Raw genomic sequence first — 19,549 nt, 5'->3', positions numbered from 1 at the left:
TAGATATATGGGCTGCATTGTACCTCTCCTCTGCTTCAGTTTGAGGGTTTAGCACCGGAGTCAAGAGCCACGGCCTAATTCCGTATCCTGAGTCACCTATAATGAATGGAGCACACATAAGCTTACATTAGTGATCAAATTCTACAATGCCAACATTCCTAAATAAAAATGTGTTTTGTGTTATAACATGTAAATGTGTACTCACCCAGCAGCCAACCATATTCAAAATGTCCCTCTTCGAACGCATGGAAGACTGAAGAGTTCCTCAGGATAGAGGAATCGTGACTGGAACCAGGGAATTTGGGTACCACATGCATTATCCTCATCGTGGCATCACATACCACCTGTACATTGAGTGAATGGTAGTGCTTCCGATTGCGGTACACATGCTCACTCTGACTAGGTGCAATCAAAGCAACATGTGTGCAATCGATTGCACCCAGCACACATGGTATCCCTGCTATATTATAAAAGCCAGTCCTGACTTCCAGCCACTCTGTCGCCTCTGTAGGAAAATGAATATAATTCCTAGCGCGTCTATTGAGTGCATAGAGAAACTGGGTCAAGGCCCGCGAGAATGTAGATTGCGAGACCCCGCCCACTATGCCCACAGTTGTCTGGTATGACGCGGAAGCAAGATAATGTAATGAGCACAGCATTTTAACAAGCCCAGGGACTGCACGACCTCTGGCTGTGAAAAAATCTAAATCTCCCCTTATCTCCTGATAAAGAGCTAAGATTGCTGCTGAACTCAAACGATAGCGACTTACAATCTCCTCCTCACTCATCCCATCTAACAGGGTTCTCTCCCTGTACAGACGCGGACGAGGCACAACTTGTCTCCTCTGTCTTCTCCTCTGATCTCCTGTCCCTCTCCCTGTCCCTCGGCCTGTCCCTGTCCCTGTCGTATCCGCGTCACTGTCCCTGTCACTGTCCCTCGGTGTGTCCCTCCCTTGCCCTATATGATTGTCTTCATCATCAAGCATGTCATAGAAAAGAATGTTCCTCCGTCTCCTAAACAATCTCAACATTTTGAAATGAGTAGCTGTGAATGAGCAGGTAATGGGCGTCCTTTAAATAGGTATAATGATGTCAGGTGACATAGTAAAATGCAAGGTTTTACATGAACATAATAAAGTACTTGTGTGGCAAGCTGTGTGCAGTTGTTGTGTGTATTCTGCAGGGAATGATGATATTTGCCAATGATGTGACGTGATGCTTTGTAGAAACATTGCTTGCAAATAAATAGTTGCATGTGCAATGCATGTAAAACTTGTGAACGCAAGAGTCAGTCATGTAATGAGACAAAAAGGCTGAGATTGATGTGGGAAAAGTTTTGTGTAACATGTGTAATTAGCCATGTTATTGTGACATGTTGCCAACAATGAATAGTCGTGTGCATATGCATGCATTTCTGTAAGGAGGATAGTTGGTATAGAATGAGTTAACAAGGTGTCCCAATGCTGAATTACTGTACATGTGTGTATAAGTTAGGTTGAAGTGCTTGTAATGCTACGGTTATAATGTAAATATGCAATGTGATTGCGCGTCCAATAAGTGACGTCATGAAAATAGGGAGGACCAAACGTAGATGTAAACATGAGAATTTAGATGTACATGAACGTTTAAAGATGCGTGACACATTACAAGCATTGTGTAATGTAAAGGAACATGAATATACGGTGTATGTGTGACATGTGTAACATCATGTAAACAATTGTCGATCAATGCAGTAAAATGTGTGCTATGATGTGAGGTTCTCCTTTAAGAGTTGAGTATAGTATTTTCCCTTGCCACATCATCACATGATGAGTAATGTGACCCGCAAATGCTGCAAACATGTAAAAGTATAATGTTATGCAAATAATACACGTCAGCCGTGACACAATGCAGGGAATGCCCCCCACACTGTAATGCAAATGACGTTTGTATTGTGAGCAATGAAACGTAAACAGTACTATACTGTTATACGTCCCCGCTCCATTGACTCCATTGATGTACAGAAGATTTTTTTTTTCTAAGTGCCGTTCCGGCAGCCTTAGCGATCGTTCTCCCGTCCAAACTGCCAACTTTAGTTGGCGGGAGAAATCGGCCATAACATCTCAATTTCGTAGTGCCGATCAGCCCCGATAAGCTGTTTTTTTTTGTTGAATCCAGCCGATTTAAAAAAGTGGCGATCAGTGGCGAAAACAGGCTTATCGGCAGCCGACTGGCCATAACAAAATAATCGGCTCCGAAACCTGGCGAAATCAAGCACTTATCGGCGCTTACTGAATCTCAAACCCAATTTTGGCTATAAAATGGTGATAATTCCCTTATCAACGCTTACTGCATGAGGCCCTAGGTTCTCAAACCAAAATGCACAGAAGACAACACAGACTGGGGAGAGACCGCATGTATGTGGGGAATGTGGGAAGAGATTTACTCAGTTATCCAGCCTGAACACACACAAGAGGACACACACAAGGGAGAGACCACATGTATGTGGGGAATGTGGGAAGAGATTTAGGAACTTATCCAGCCTGAACACACACAAGAGGACACACACAGGGGAGAGACCACATGTACACTGGCGACACACTTTATTCGAGCTCGGCTAGTCCCACGAATTCGGGTATACCCGGGTGTATTGAGGTTTGTGACTGTTTTCTGCCCGAGTGCATTGAGTTATTTTCCAGGCAGGGATTGAAGCATTTTATTCCCGCTGGCTGCAATACTGCACAGTACATATATATATACTGCATTACAATTCATGAATTTATGCCATCTGGTAGACACGCGAAGCAATGCAGCCTATTAAATCCTAATCATTATCATTTAACAGATCAGCCGCCCGTCAGCCAGGCATGAACCCAGGCTGGGAAGGCAAACGCAACGGGGCTTGTCAGAGGTGAGGAGCGGCGCATTCCAGGTATCTGCCAGGTACATACTGGGTATTTGCTCGAATAAAGTGTGTCGGTGCAGTATGTGGGGAATGTGGGAAGAGATTTACTCAGTTATCCAGCCTGAACACACACAAGAGGACACACACAGGGGAGAGACCACATGTATGTGGGGAATGTGGGAAGAGATTTAGTCGGTTATTCCATCTGAACATGCACAAGAGGACACACACAGGGGAGAGACCGCATGTATGTGGGGAATGTGGAAAGGGTTTTAGTCAGTTATCCATCCTGAACACACACTCAAGGACACACATAGGGGAGAGACCGTATTTATGTGGGAAGGGATTTAGTCGGTTATCCAACCTGGACAAATACATGAGGACACACACAGGGGAGAGACTGCATGTATGTGGGGAATGTGGGAAGGGATTTAGTCATTTATGCCATCTGAACATACACAAGAGGACACACACAGGGGAGAGATCGCATGTATGTGGGGAATGTGGGAAGGGGTTTAGTCAGTTATCCCACCTGAACACACACAAGAAGACACACACAGGGGAGAGACCGCATTTATGTGAGCAATGTGGGAAGGGATTTATTGGCTTATCCCAACTGATGATACACAAGAGGACACACACAGGGGAGAGACCGCATGTATGTGGGGAATGTGGGAAGGCATTTAGTATCTTATCCCACCTGAACACACACAAGAAGACACACACAGGGGAGAGACCGCATTTATGTGAGCAATGTGGGAAGGGATTTATTGGCTTATCCCACCTGAACACACTCAAGCGGACACACACAGGGGAGAGACCGTATGTATGTGGGGAATGTGGGAAGGGATTTAGTATCTTATCCCACCTGAACACACACAAGAAGACACACACAGGGGAGAGACCGCATTTATGTGAGCAATGTGGGAAGGGATTTATTGGCTTATCCCACCTGAACACACACAAGCGGACACACACAGGGGAGAGACCGTATGTATGTGGGGAATGTGGGAAGGGATGTAGTATCTTATCCTACCTGAACACACACAAGAGGACACACACAGGGGAGAGACCGCATGTATGTGGGGAATGTGGGAAGGGATTTAGTGACTCTTCCAAACTGGTGAGACACAAGAGGACACATACAGGGGAAAGACCTCATGTATGTGGGGAGTGTGGAAAGGGATTTATTGTGTCGTCCAGCCTGAACATACATAAGAGGACACACACAGGGGAGAGACCGCATGTATGTGGGGAATGTGGGAAGGGGTTTAGTCAGTTATGCCACCTGAACACACACAAGAAGACACACACAGGGGAGAGACCGCATGTATGGAATGTGGGAAGAGATTTAGTGATTTATCCAGCCTTAGGAAACACATAGGGGAGAGACCCATCTCTAAAGCCAGGCATGTTTAGGGATAAGCAGTGACTACGTCGCTCCCATACAGATGCAGCGGCCATTATTCGAACATTTCACAGGATGTATTCCTGGGCATACCCAGGTCATGCTGCATGATTACAGATAACAATAAAGCTCACCGCTCAACCCTAATATTCTTATAAGCGTAATTTACAAGTGGTGCAAAGAGGACATACACTACACTACCAAAAAGTTTCCAGTCTAAGAAGACCAGAACAAAAGTATCCCCAATGTTTACACTCTACTTATTTAAATCAAGATTATCATCAGTAAATTAATTGCTAATGAATGGGCAGACTGATATGATATCATCCATAGAGACTGGTCTATTTTCCTCAAATGAATCAAAAACAATAACATTTTATAAATCAATATACAATGTGAAAAATATATACAAAGTGATAATTAAAAACGTGGTGAGATGTGAAGGGTAGGAGCAGATGAGCACATTCATTGGTATATATACTCAAATCCTCTAAACCACAAATTATAAATTGCAGATTAATAATACTGGGAGTGTATTATGCAGATGAAATGGTGTATGCTCTTTAGCAAAGCTCGAAGTGAGCGTGACCATACAGTAAGCAGGTACTGCTCATTAAATCTGAGCTAAGTGGGAACACTATTTACAAAGCTAAACAATGCTAAATATGTCACGCTGCCTTCACGCTGCATATTGCAAAGTCCATACATAGGTGGACAATGACCTGAGTCCTTATGCACAGTTAGATAAAGACAGATTATGTCGATATATAGACCGCCAGTGACAATGTAAAGTCGAACACTGCTTGGAATCAAACATTAATGACACAGAGTTAGTAAGTATCAATTGCACAACATATATTCCGTCTACCCAATAAATCCATCGCTCAGATTATAGAGCATTACTCAGTAGCGGTAGACACTTTGTATTACACTTCCCTATGGTAGGAATATAGTGTTCAACACTCACAGCCTCATGCACTGTTAGTAATCAGCCCATATCCCCTAGCCCGGTAAAGCCTTCCCTATTGGAGAGGGCTCATATGTGGCGGAGGGACCATGTGTAACAAGTAAAAAGTGACAACCAAATCAATCTATCTGTGCAAGCAATGTCAATGTATCAGACCGACCTGACACATCTTAGCATATTTGCAACGGTAGCATCGCACTTAACAGGTAACAACCTAAACCGTGCGTCTGCGTAGGCAATGTCAGTATATCAAACCCACACGGTGCATAATGGCTACAGTAGCACAGCAAAAGGCACAGTGTAAACTTATTACATCCTCCGCTGTACTACCCGGTTTCCAGCCCTTGGTTCAACTGCCTCCGCATCAGTTCTCAGCAACTGACATCACCGTAGTGACGTCTCTAAAACCCGATGCACGTTTCATATAGTACACCTATGCTTCTTCAGGGGCGTGAAGACCTAATGTCCTGTCCCTTCTTAAATAGCCCATGGAGGCACGTATAGGATAATTCCTTAAACGTATTTACCCCTTAGGTCCCAATTCTTACTGTATTGATTGGGAGCATTATGAAAAGGGACAAAATAGTGCCATATTTCACTTAGAATTGTAATCTTATATTGTAGCAGATGTTCAATAAGAAAATAGAGAGCTAGTATATAATACATAGTACTTCACACGTCCTGAAATACTCGTAACTTCTGAGTCACTAGCAGAACTCCCAACAATAGGAGCAAAAGTGAAAATACCTTAACCACATGGGATAGAGCACACGTTAAAGGTCATAGATATATATGTATATAAACAAATAATTGTATCGTAAATGAACCCGAGAACTAAATATCAATTGGTAACATAGACAAATGGATATAGGGGTGGACTTGGTCCTTGCAGATGGCATAGTCAAACTTGTCCCCAAACACCTTATGGTGTTTTGAATCTATAGAGTCAGAGTTTCAGTTGGTGGTGTTTTAGCATAGAGGTGGAACATTAGATGATATAATTATATGGGGATGTAGGAATGAACTAGTTCTAGTTGGACAGCCTCTAAAGTCAATTCAGTCCCTGCTGTTAATTAGTTCTATATACCTGGATCCCCATAGAAACCCCTCTTTATTAAGAAAGTACAACTGGTCCACGGATAGGTAATTCAGAAAAAGGGTGAATAGATAAAACCCTTGTTAAGACCGAGAGGGGACTGTGTTTTTAAGTCAAAAATCCATCTGCACTCTGCTGAAGCAAAGGCCGGTCCCAATCACCTTTCCGAGAGGGACATGCTAGATCCCAGTAAAGTGTAGCACTCGTGAGTCACCATTATGTGCTTCTATGGTATGTCTCGCAATAGGTTTATCTAGTGTATTATGCACCGATGCTATGTGTTCAAAGACTCTAATCTTGAAAGCTCTATGCGTCTTACCCACATAGAGTTTCCCACAGTCACAATTGACAACATATATTACCCTTTCATAAGACAATTTATAAAGTCTTTAATTTGGAAGTTCCGTGTGTGTTCTGATTTTGTGAAAGAATTTGTTGGGGCAATATGGGTGCATGAGCAGGAAAAAGACTGGTTGAAACAGTCAAATTCAGTAAGAAGCACCAATCAACTCACCAGGTAGATGCAAAAATAAAAAACTTTTATTATACTACTTGTTAAGAAACAAAAAACACTAAAGACAGGACAGGAAAATTCTCCCACGCTTTTCAGGCTATACAGCCCTTTCTCAAGGAGAATGGTTGGGGCAAGACTGAAGGTAAGTTATATAGCCCCTTCTACGAACTCAAACGCACCTTAAAGTACTTGAGTACATTAAACATGTTATGGCATCAATCAATGCAGCATATGGCATATCACATTGTCACAAGGTTGTCGCTTGATTTAATGAAATCTAATTTTATGTCTCATTGTATATACAGTTGTGTGAAAAAGAAAGTACAGCCTCTTTGAATTGTATGGTTTTACATATCAGGACATAATAACAATCATCTGTTTCTTAGTAGGTCTAAAAATTAGGTACAGCAGGGCCCCGCTTCTCGGCGATACGCTAATACGGCGGCACCGAGAAGGGGGCCGCCATCTTGATTTGTAACTCGCTCATGCGCAGAACAGGCGGGTGCGCACGGCGCGCATGTTGCGCGTGCATACCATAGGTTGCACATGCGCAGAACGGCAAAAATGCCGATTTGCGCATGCGGATAAGTGAAAATCGTTGGATCCGCTTTCCGGCGATTTTCAGTATACACTGGCGACACACTTTATTCGAGCTCGGCTAGTCCCACGAATTCGGGTATACCCGGGTGTATTGAGGTTTGTGACTGTTTTCTGCCCGAGTGCATTGAGGTATTTTCCAGGCAGGGATTGAAGCATTTTATTCCCGCTGGCTGCAATACTGCACAGTATATATATATATATATATACTGCATTACAATTCATGAATTTATGCCATCTGGTAGACACGCGAAGCATTGCAGCCTATTAAATCCTAATCATTATCATTTAACAGATCAGCCGCCCGTCAGCCAGGCATGAACCCAGGCTGGGAAGGCAAACGCAACGGGGCTTGTCAGAGGTGAGGAGCGGCGCATTCCAGGTATCTTCCAGGTACATACTGGGTATTTGCTCGAATAAAGTGTGTCGGTGCAGTACGGCGGGCCTCTGGAACGGAACCCGCCATATACCAAGGGCTCAGCTGTAAATACAACCTCAGATGAACAACAACACATGACATATTACACTGTCATGATTTATTTAACAAAAATAAAGCCAAAATAGAGAAGCCATGTGTGAAAAACTAAATACACCTTATGATTCAATGGCTTGTAGACGTAATGCGTAGCTTACCACAAGAGACCAGGAGAATGGTCATTCATAGCCGGATCAGGAGAGGAGAGGTGCAAAGTCCAAAAGATGCAGGGTCAGGCAACAAGAGTTCAACAGGCAAGGTCACAGGTACTGGAATGCAGCAAGGCATGGTGTCACACTAGACTATGCTCTGCAAAGAGTGTATGCAGCAGGAAGGTATATAAAGGAAGAACCTCCAATAGCCAGCCAGGACGGTACTAGGTAGTAGACTCCAATAGGCTGCTGGTGCACAGAGGTGTGCCCTATGATGCAGCCTAATCAGGGATGGGGGGGGGGAAACCGATCGCACGCGTCACGGAAGTCAGGGGGCGGAGCCTGAGGTGTGCGGCACTCCCACGCTGGTCCTGTATATCATTAGAGTAAATGGGGGCAGAACCGATCGTGCGCCGACCTGCGTGTGTCATGGAGGTAAGGGGTCGGAGCCTGAGACGCGCGTCTCTCCCATGCCAGCCCTGTCCATCATTAGAGCGGGGGTGGAGCTTGGAGGCTGGATGAGCGCACCCGTCGTATGTCAGATCGGGGATGGTGGAGACGGAACCTGCAGGCAGACGATCAGGCCACGCAAGATTCGCGCAAGCGTAACGGGGCCACGAGACAGCGCATGCAGAGTCCCAGTCACGGGAGTATTTTAGAGGTGAGGAGACAGTCTGCGACCGCCAGGATGGCGAATGCTCACAGTAGAACCACCTTCAGCAGCAATAACTTGAAGTAATCTTTTTCTGTATGACCTGAGTTTCACATCATTGTGGAAGAATTTTGTCCGACTCTTCTTTACAACGTTGCTTCAGTTCATTGAGGTTTGTGGCCATTGGTTTATGCACAGCTCTCTTAAGGTCCTGCCACAGCATTTCAATTGGGTTGAGGTCTGGACTTTGTCTGGGCCATTGCAACACCTTGATTCTTTTCTTTTTCAGCCATTCTGTTGTAGATTTGCTGGTGTGCTTGGGATCATTGTCCTGTTGCATGACCGAATTTCGGCCAAGCTTTAGCTGTCTGACAGATGGCCTCACATTTGACTCTAGAATACTTTGGTATACAGAGGAGATCATGGTCGACTCAATGACTGCAAGGTTTCCAGGTCCTGTGGCTGCAAAACAAGCCCAAATCATCACCCCTCCACCACCGTGCTTGACAGTTGGTATGAGGTGTTTGTGCTGATATGCTGTGTTTGGTTTTCGCCAAACGTGGCGCTGTGCATTATGGCCAAACATCTCCACTTTGATCTCGTCTGTACAAATGACATTGTTCCAGAAGTCTTGTGGTTTATTCAGATGCAACTTTGCAAACCTAAGCCATGCTGTCATGTTCTTTTTCGAGAGAAGAGGCTTTCTCCTGGCAACCCTTCCAAACAAACCATACTTGTTCAGTCTTTTTCTAATTGTACTCTCATGAACTTTAACATTTAACATGCTAACTGAGGCATATAGAGTCTGAGATGAATCTCTTTGTTTTTTTTGCAATTTCTCTGAGCATTGCACGGCCTGACCTTGGGGTGAATGTGCTTGGACATCCTGGGAAGATAGGCAACTGTCTTGAATGTTTTCCACTTTTGAATAATCTTTGTCACTGTAGAATGATGGACTTTAAATTGTTTGGAAATTGCCTTATTGTTACGCCGGTGCTGCCCGCAGACCAGACCCGTCCCCTGTGCTGAGGAGGAAAGTAGGAATACACGCACCCGCAGCAAAGGGAGCGTGGCGGAGTGTGGTGTTTAGCGTTGCCAGGCCAGATGTATGTAAGGTGGACAATACTTGCCGGTACCGGGTGTAGTAGTAGACTAGTAGTTGCCTTGCCGAGGTCAGGGAGTGGAGAGATGAGGAGGGTCGAAGTCCAAGCCGTGATCGTGGGATGCCAGAGTATACGTAGTCAGATAGAGAGCCGAGGTCGGGAGCCAAATGGGGTAGTCGTACGAGCCGTGTCAGAACCTGTAGAATCACCAAGAGAACACAAAGTAACTTCCATACAGAGACTATGTCGAGCGATGAGTGAGAGCCCAGAGAGGCATGATAAAGCTGGGCTGGCCAATTAGGGATGGAGACGGAACAGGAGGACTGCAGGGAGCCTTCCAGTATTGGTGCGGATGGTACAGCCCATGTGAGCACTGGTAGAACTTTGAGTGACACCGCGCGGTGTATGGGGGCGGAGCCTTACTGCAGGGGTAGTAGCTGAAGAATGGCTGCTAGGCGCATGCTCTAACTTGCGTGTGCACGCGTTCAGCGTCGGAGGGGGACACACGTGTGCGTGCGGGACAGAGGGCCTGCGCCTCCCACTGAGAAGGTGGGGGAGCGGGAGCCCCGCTGGAGGGAGCAACCCTGTGACGACAGAGACCCCGATGGCCCGCGGATGTGGAAGCAGGTAGGCAGGAGTTGCGCTCCGCGCCTTGAGTCTCCCTTAGGGTTGACTATGTGTTGCACTGACGGCGCTGAGAAGTCAGATTCCTAACAGTACCCCCCTCTTCAGGAACGGCCTCCATACGGTCCTTAAAAGGTTTCTCCGGAAACTTCCTCCTGAAAGCTCTAAGAAGACCCGGGGCGTGAATGTCCTTCAAAGGAACCCAAGACCTCTCCTCGGGTCCAAAACCCTTCCATTGCACCAGAAACTGGAGTTGGTCCCTGGACACGCGGGAATCCAATAGAGAGTGAACCTCATACTATTCATTATTTTGGATGGTGACTGGATCCGGTTTGCGAGTCTGGTCCGGGAAGAAGTGACTGGTGATGGATGGCTTGAGAAGAGAAACATGGAAAACATTGGGAATCTTCATACTGTGTGGTAGCTGGAGACGAAATGCCACAGGATTGATCTGTTCCGAAATTGGAAAAGGACCCAGGAATTTAGGTGCCAATTTCGGGGATGGTACCTTTAAATGGATATTTTTAGTGGAGAGCCATACCAAATCCCCTGGCCTGTACCTGGGCGACGATCGGCAACGGAGACGATCGGCCTGAAGTTAAGCTCTGTGGGTGGAGTCGAGAAGAGTAGTCTGAATCCTGGACCATGCTGTTTGGAGAGAAGAATTGCTTTCGTCTGTGGCCGGTACCCCAGAAGGAATGTTGGAGATGGGCAAACAGGGAGGGTGAAACCCATAATGTATTAAAAAAAAAAAAAAAAAAGGCGACTCACAGGTGGATTCATTCTTGGCAGAATTGACAGCGTACTCCGCCCAAGGAAGGAGTTGAGACCAATCATCCTGGGAATCAGATATAAAGCATCTTAGGTACTTCTTCAGAGACTGGTTGATCCTCTCCATCTGGCCATTGGACTGTGGATGATATGCAGACAAGAATGAGGAAGATTTGCCCAATCTCTTGGTGAAAGTTCTCCAAAACTTGGACACAAACTGGGACCCTCTGTCGGAAACGATAGAGGAAGGGATCCCATGAATCCGAAATTTTTTATCCGTAAAGATATCTGCAAGGGCGGGAGAGGTGGGCAGTCTCTTGAGTGGGATAAAATGAGCCATCTTAGAGAATCTATCCACGACCACCAAGATTGTGTTCATTCCTCTGGACTTCGGCAACTCCACGATGAAATCCATCGAAATATGGGACCAAGGGCGATCGGGAACTGGCAAGGGTAAAAGAAAGCCTTGGGGTTTTTGTCGAAGTGTTTGTTCTGCGCGCAGGTAGTACAAGCGTGGGTATACTCCGAAATATCCTTGGACATTTTGGACCACCAAAAATTCCGACGAATAAGGTCAAGAGTCGTTTTAAAACTTGGACGACCTGCGGATCTTGAAGAATGGCCCCAATTCAGGACTTCAGGAACAAATTTGGGAGGTACGAAGAGTTTGTTGTCGGGAACTGCCAGGTCCTTGGGAATGCGTTTCTGAGAATGCATAATCTCATCAAGGTTCTTGAAGGTAGATGTGGCGAGAATCCTCTCATGTGGAAGGATGGTTTCCAAGGACTCCTCTGGCCTCTCCTCTGAGGAATATTGTCTGGAAAGTGCGTCCGCCTTTACGTTTTTGGTCCCAGGAATTTAAGAAAGATGGAAATCAAATCTGGAGAAAAAAAAGACCAACGAGCCTGTCGTGGACCAAGGCGGCGGGCGTTCTTGATGTAGAGAAGGTTTTTGTGATCCGTAAGAATGGTGAACGGCTCCTTCGACCCCTCCAAGAGGTGTCTCCATTCTTGAAGAGCCATCTTCACGGCCATTGGCTCCCTGTTACCCACGTCGTAATTTCTCTCAGCAGCTGAGAACTTCTTGGAGAAGTATGCACAGGAATGTAACTTGTCTTGGGGCATAGGTCTCTGAGACAGAACTGCCCCTGAGCCGCAATCGGAGGCGTCGACTTCCAACACGAAGGGGAGGTCAATGTTTAGGTGACGGAGAACAGGTGCAGAGACAAATGCTTCCTTGAGTGCCTCGAAGGCGGACAGAGCTTCAGGTGACCAAGCAGATTGATCGGCCCCTTTCTTCGTAAGAGCTGTAATGGGCGTCGCAATAGTAGAAAAACTACGTATAAACTTGCGGTAATAATTTGCAAATCCCAAGAAGCGTTGTACGGCCTTGAGTATTGGGTCTTGGCCATTCAGTCACTGCCTGAAGTTTACCAGAATCCATCATAAAACCCTCGTCAGAAATGATATAACCCAGGAATTGAGTAGAGGTCTGATGAAAGGTGCACTTCTCCAGCTTGGCTCACGGAGACAAGAGAGAACGTAGGAAGTATGGCGGATATGATCCTGGAGATCTTTGGAAAAAATAAGGATGTCATCCAAGTATACTATTACGAAACTGTTGAGTACCTTACAGAAAACATAATTAATAAAGTCCTGGAAGACTGCTGGAGCATTACATTACCCGAAGGGCATCACGAGATACTCGTAGTGGCCGCTACATGTGTTGAAGGCAATCTACCATTCGTCCCCCTGTCTGATGCACACTAGATTGTAGGCTCCACGTAGGTCCAACTTGGAAAAAATCTTGGCCCCCTGTAATTTGTCGAATAGTTCGGTAATAAGGAGAAGGGGGTAACGATTCTTAATGGTGATGCGGTTCAAACCCCTGTAGTCAATGCACAGTCTTAAAGTCACATCTTTTTTCTTCACGAAGAAAAAGCCAGCCCCTGCTGGGGAGTTGGAAGGGCGAATTAAACATTTCTTAAGGTTTTCCTGGATATATTCATCCATGGCCTGAGACTCTGGTAGTGACAAGGGGTAGATCTTGGACTTAGGCAAGCTGTAACCTGGAACAAGATCTATCGGACAATTGTAGGTCCTGTGAGGTGGCAAAAGATCCGACTGGACCTTATTAAAAACATCCCAAAATTGGTGATAGACAGGAGGAAGGGTAATCTCAGGGACGGTGGTATTGGCCAAAAGTTGGGATGCTTTGCCTGACCTCGTTTTCCAAGTGATGGGACAAGAGGAAGTCCAATCAATCAGTGGATTGTTTAGCTGCAACCATGGGAGTCCAAGGGTTACGGGTGTTCCAGGAGCATGGATGGCGTCGAGGACTAAGGTCTCCTTGTGGGAGTGTGAGGTCAGGAGGAGAGGGACCGTCTCTAAGGAGATGTATGCTGGGGTAAGGGGAAGTCCGTCGATACCGACCAGTGCGATGGGGTTTGTTTTTTTCACAAGCGGTATCTGGTTTAACCTGGCGAATTCGAGATCCACAAAGTTTCTTCCTGCTCCAGAGTCAATGAACGCTGCGGTAGACGTATGAAACTTACAGCCTGTAAGAGAGACAGGTATGGTGAGTTTCTTAGAAAATTCTCCCTTATGGAGGGCACGAGGAGACATGACACCCAGAGAAAGCCCCTCCATACTCACTGGGTGTTCCTGTTTCCCGGGCGCAAAGGACATTCCCGAACTTGGTGCTCAGCAAATCCGCAGTAGAAACACAATCCCCCGGCGTGACGGAATTGTCGTATGGGTGTGCGGATGCGTTGTACCCCCAATTGCATTGGCTCAGGTAGCTCCAAGGGGGGACGAAGAGGAGTGGAAGAACTTGTAACCGCAAGAGTGCTGGGGAAGGGAGCTTGACAGTTTAAAAAGCGAGAGCGCTGACGCTCGAAGCTGCGTACCTGGATGCATTGATCCACTCGGACTGCTAGTTTGATGAGAACCTCCAATTGATCTGGCCTGGGTTAATGAGCGAGTTCATCCTTGATGGGATCCGCCAGGCCTTGCCAAAATACTGAGACGAGAGCCTCCTGTCCCCAGTTAGTCTCGGCTGCGAGGGTTCGAAACTCCACGGCATTCTGCATCACCATTCGTCGACCTTGAGTGATCTGAAGGAGAGAAACAGATGCCATCACCCGGCGTGTGGGGGAATCGAACACTTGCTGGAACTCGGCCTTGAAGGCCTGATAATCCTGGGTAAGATCAGAACGCCGCTCCCAAACTGGAGAGGCCCAAGCCAGGGCGCTGCCCGTCAGTAGATTATTGATGTAGGCTACCTTCTTACGTCCAGTGTTGAAGTGGTGGGGGGCCATTTCGAACTGCACGTCACTCTGGTTGAGGAAGCCCCTACATTCTTGCGGTTCGCCTGCGTAAGGCTTGGGGGGCGAAATTTTCATGTCAGAGCTGTTAGTACCTGCCACGCTTGCAATCTGGGGGATAACACCAGGGGCGGGAACCTCTGGTACTCGTTCCGAGAGCATGACTAGCTGACGCGTTAATGCCACAATTTGATCCGCCATGGCCTGGTTTTGCTGAAGCAGGTTAGCGAGAAACTGCCTTAGTTCAGTCTGGTCTGCGTCTTTGTGGGCTCGACATAATGTTATGCCAGTGCTGCCCACAGACCAGACCCCTGTGCTGAGGGGGAAATTAGGAATACACACACCCGCAGCAAAGGGAGCATGTCCGGAGTGTGATGTTTAGCGTTGCCAGGCCAGATGTATGTAAGGTAGACAATACTTGCCGGGTTATATCCTTGTGGACACTAGAGTGGTTGTATGCCCGAGGGCACCATCAGGTACTGTAGGGACTGTGAACAAGTCTGTGGGACACTGGGCGGGTGATTACGGCCGTGTGAGGCCTGGTGGGTAGGCTGTAACCAGTAGCCATATTATGGTTCTATTGTGAAATTGTTATTTTATGTGTTACCCATTGTGTGTGGTTATTGTATAAGTATATGTATATAGGTCCTGTAACGGATAATTCCACACAGTACAATCTTTTACAGCTGGAAGCGCTGAAGAACACCACCGTACCAGTTACATCCCAGGCTCCCTGAAGCAGAGGATCAGACCTTCTGTGAGCCACAGATATTGCACCACACACACCGTAGCCACACATTCTCTAAGGGGGTGGGGGAAAGTGCGCTATATAAAATTTAGTCACACTTTGCTTTCATCTGCTTTAATCTCACGTACAGACACAAAAAAGCTCATTCTGTTTTCGATAAAGACCATGATCTTCTATGTGAAGACTCCCAGGATTTGAAAAAATACTTTTCTCTATTAGAGAAATTGATTTCACAAGACCTTAAAATCTGGTAGGAAATTACAGCCCTCGAAAATTAACAACTAAGTAAAAGAATTCCAAGGGGGCTAAGAATGACTAAAGCCCCCACGTTTGGGTTTGAAGATAAGGAGTTTGAGAGACAGTGGAGCCTTATCTTAGACGACTCTTCTTTCAAACTCATTGATCTGATCACTAACACAGACAGAAATAAACGAAATTTGCAAAAAAGCAAGTGGAAGAATTACAAACTAAATTACAGGAATTCACACACATCAATGAGTTTACTGAGTTTGATGATAAGTTAGCAACAAATATCAATACATTTGAGAAAAATATCATGCAAATTAAACAGAATAAATATGATTTCTTATACCCCCTCTCCCCCCCAAGCCCCACTCCTCTTATACCCCCCCAAGCCCCACTCCTCTTATACCCCCTTCCCCCCCGAGCCTCCTCTCCCCCCTCCTCTCCCCCCCCTTCCCTCCTCTCTCTCCCCCCTTCCTCGCCCCACTCCTCTTATACTTCCTCCCCCCCAGGCCCACTCCTCTTCTACCCCCTCCCCCCCAGCCCCATTCCTCTTATACCCCCTCCCCCCAGCCCCACTCCTCTTATATCCCCTCCCCCCAGCCCCACTCCTCTTATACCCCCTCCCCCCAGCCCCACTCCTCTTATACCCCCTCCCCCAGCCCCACTCCTCTTATACTCCCTCCAAGACCCACTCCTCTTATACCCCCTCACCCCCCAAGCCCCACTCCTCTTATACTGCCATTCCTGCTCTTATACCCCCCCAAGTCCCACTCCCCTTATACCCCCCACGCCCCACTCCTCTTATACCCCCCCAAGCCCCACTTCTCTTATACCCCCCCAAGCCCCACTTCTCTTATACCCCCCAAGCCCCACTTCTCTTATACCCACTCCCCCGAGCGCTGCTTACCCATGCCGCCCTGGTGATATTCAGGTCCTTCATCACCTCCTCGAACGCCACCATCTTCCCCTCCTACTACTCCACCTCTTACTCCAGCAGCTGCTGCTGCTCTGGACGTGTTCCGGAGGGGGGGGATCGCAGCGAGGTGGGGGGATCGGAGCAGGGGAGGCATGGAGCAAGACATACCACTTGCTCCATGCAGGAAAAGGCGGGCCTCACTTTGCAAGCTCGGATAGAGCTTGCTGCGGACCAACAAAAAAAATCTTGGCCGAGTGACAGCACGGGCAGCCAATCAGGAGAGGGGGATGTTTTTTGTTTTTTGCCTTTCTTGCAGGCGCATCGCGGGGGCTGGACCAAATGCGGGTCGGACGTTCCCCACCCCTGATCTATATATATGTAAATGTCTCTATGATTAGGGCTAGTTAATCGCTGGGTTAACCACGCAGTTAAAAAGAGCTGGACTACAAGTGTATGTATACTCCAAAGTGGAGCAGATTTTGTTTGCTGATTTTCACGTTTGCTGTGTTTAAAGCAACAGGCGCAATAAAGCCTTATTTTAATTTCACCTTAAAACAGTCTCCATTGCATACCTCTGCACATGTCCTCTCACATATGGTGTCAGAAGTTGGGATGAGAGGTGGCCCTTCAAGTTAAAAGGGGCCCCGGAGATTGCCTGTGAAATTTTTTGGGTGTTTTTTTCCTGCATGCAGTCTTACAAACACATCCAGGCAGGAAATCTACACTGCACTGAAGAAAGCCACAAAACCACAGATGGACTCTTTTCCCCAATCCCAAGAGGAGAGAGAGAGAGAGACTGTTGAAGCAGGTAAACCTTACTTGTCTATTACAATAATGTGTAATATGGTTGTTGAAAAAGGGGCTTTGCCTTCCAGCCGTAGTCAGGGTTCAAGAAGTGAGATAGTGCTCCAGAGGAGCTAGGCTTTGTTTACTGTTTTCTTTAAAAAAAAAAATTGCGCTGAAGCAGTGAATACCAAGAATGGTGGGGGTGCCGGGACTTGGTATGAACCGAAAAAACCGCTCTGTATGATGACGAATGTGATCGGCAGGAGGAAGAGTGGGAACAGCAGATCGCTGAATATTTACGTCACCTAACGCAACTGCAAGGAAAACATGGCGGATACAGTGAAGCTGCTGAAGTTTCAAATAAAGACGGAGACCCCAGAATCCCTGATGGGACGGAGTCATCCAAAACAAAAAGGCAGAGAAAGAAAAAAGGGTCTTCACTTACCGTGGTAGGAACAGACACATCTGCAGATCCCGCGGAGGAAAAGGGGGTCCGAGATGCCCTGCAGCCTAGAAAAAATGGAGAATTCGTCCTGCGGATGACCGAATATCCAGAGGGCCCAAGGCAGAAGTCATGTACTCCAAAGAAGTGTCTGTCCAGTGCTAATAGTGAGAAACCCTCAACCAACCATACCAGGGAAGCGGAACTGGAACCAATGAGTGACGATCCCTTGACCAGCCCTGAAGATGCCCTGAAAATTGCCAGGCATGACTGTGATCTGCTCCGGGAACAATTGAAACTGGAGAGGGAAGATAATGCTGAGCTACAGAAGACTGTTCTCGCAATGTACTCTTAATCTGGTACCGAATTGGAGACTAAGGACAGATCTAGATACAGCAAATGCTACTATTATGGATGGAAAGCAGAGCCAATATGATAAAATGATGGCTAAGCTGAAGCAGAAGTATGAGGAGGCACTGAAGGAGATTACAGTCTTTCACCAAGAGGTTCGCAAGTGCCATAGAGAGGTTGAAGTCTCTCAGAATGAGGTACACACTCTCCGCATAGAACTGAATGCCACACACCAGGAGGTCAACAGTGTCCGGACCGAGGTGGACATATCCCAGAAGGAGGTTCACACTCTCCAAACAGCACTGGATGCCTCACACCATGAGATCAGCATTTGCCGCACAGAACTGGAAGTCTCTTAAAAGGAACTTCACAGTCTTGCTGAGGAGCTGGACATCTCTCAAAAAACTAACCTCAGTCTTAATATGGATCTCAAAGTCTCTCAGAAGGAGCTTCAGGCCCTCAACCTAGAGATGGAAGTCTCACGCCAGGAGACTGTCATTCTCAAAGCAGATGTGCGTAAATGGAAGGAGGACTACATGGAGGCCCTGAAAATTACAGAGACTGCAAAAAGAGAAAATTTAAGACTGAAAGAAGAGAATTCTCATTTGACAGACCACGTCAATAAAAAGAATGAAAAGCTGCACAAGCTTAAAGAAATAAATAATCTTTTGGAAGAGGAAAAGTTTGAAGCAGAGCACCGATTGTAGTACCAACTGCAAGGTCTGCGTACGCACCTCCAGAATGCTGAGGAGAAGCACCAAACTCTGCAGGAAGACAATCTGCAGGTTGAAAAATAAATAAAAGTGCTGCAGGAACGTCTGATTACCCAGTATGTCCCCACAACAGCATGAGAAACTGAAGGCTACCCTGAGCATCACCAAAGCATCGCTAGAGGCCAAGCTTAGAGCCCAGGTGACTCGGCACAAGAGGGAGCACAAGAAGGTCCAGAAACTGAGACAAGTAACTGTGGCCCGAGCAAAGAAATTCACAGTGCTTCACAATACAATGAAAATGTGGAAGCAAGCTCAGAGAAAGTACGGTGAGGAGATAAATTCCCTGACAGGAGATTTGCAAGATGCCCTCAAAAACCAGGGATCTCTTGCTGATGAGGTTACAGTACTACAAGGACAAGTATTGACCCTGACCAAGCGTCAGTATCCCACAGCCACAAAAACCCAAAGAAAAAAGGGTACAGTGAGAGCTGGGTACACCACTCACCTAAAAAACAAGGTTGCAAAGTCTAAACCACCTAAGCAAGCACTAGCAAAACCTTCAGCTGGCCAACAGGCAACACAAAAAGGTATACGTGCCGAATCAAACCCAGAAAAATCCTTAGCTGGTGAAGCAGAGAAGGTAGGACGTTCTAGGAAAATGGAGGAGTAATTGCAACTCAATCCCAAAGAAGCTGAACTGGCAACTCCGTTGAGTGGGGGAAGTGCATAAAGACCGCTTCAAGAGCTGAAAAATCAAAGGGCTATTCTCAAACACTGAA

General features: G+C 46.7%; 3 protein-coding genes across 3 annotated transcripts in view; all 3 read left to right on the top strand.

The window, feature by feature from the left end:
- Window positions 1-19,549, top strand: part of LOC142466734 (uncharacterized) — a 455,555-nt gene that overhangs the window by 152,624 nt on the left and 283,382 nt on the right. The gene's annotated exons all lie outside the window — the stretch shown is intronic.
- Window positions 1-19,549, top strand: part of LOC142466729 (uncharacterized) — a 142,464-nt gene that overhangs the window by 14,017 nt on the left and 108,898 nt on the right. The window lies entirely within an intron of this gene.
- Window positions 2,969-4,439, top strand: LOC142466736 (uncharacterized). The gene has a single exon (XM_075572087.1). The coding sequence runs from the start codon at window positions 3,096-3,098 to the stop codon at window positions 4,266-4,268; it is 1,173 nt and encodes a 390-aa protein (XP_075428202.1). The 5' UTR covers window positions 2,969-3,095; the 3' UTR covers window positions 4,269-4,439.

This window comes from Ascaphus truei, chromosome 15, assembly GCF_040206685.1.
Source record: "Ascaphus truei isolate aAscTru1 chromosome 15, aAscTru1.hap1, whole genome shotgun sequence".
Lineage (NCBI taxonomy): Eukaryota > Metazoa > Chordata > Amphibia > Anura > Ascaphidae > Ascaphus > Ascaphus truei.
This window is presented reverse-complemented; position numbering and strand designations above follow the sequence as displayed.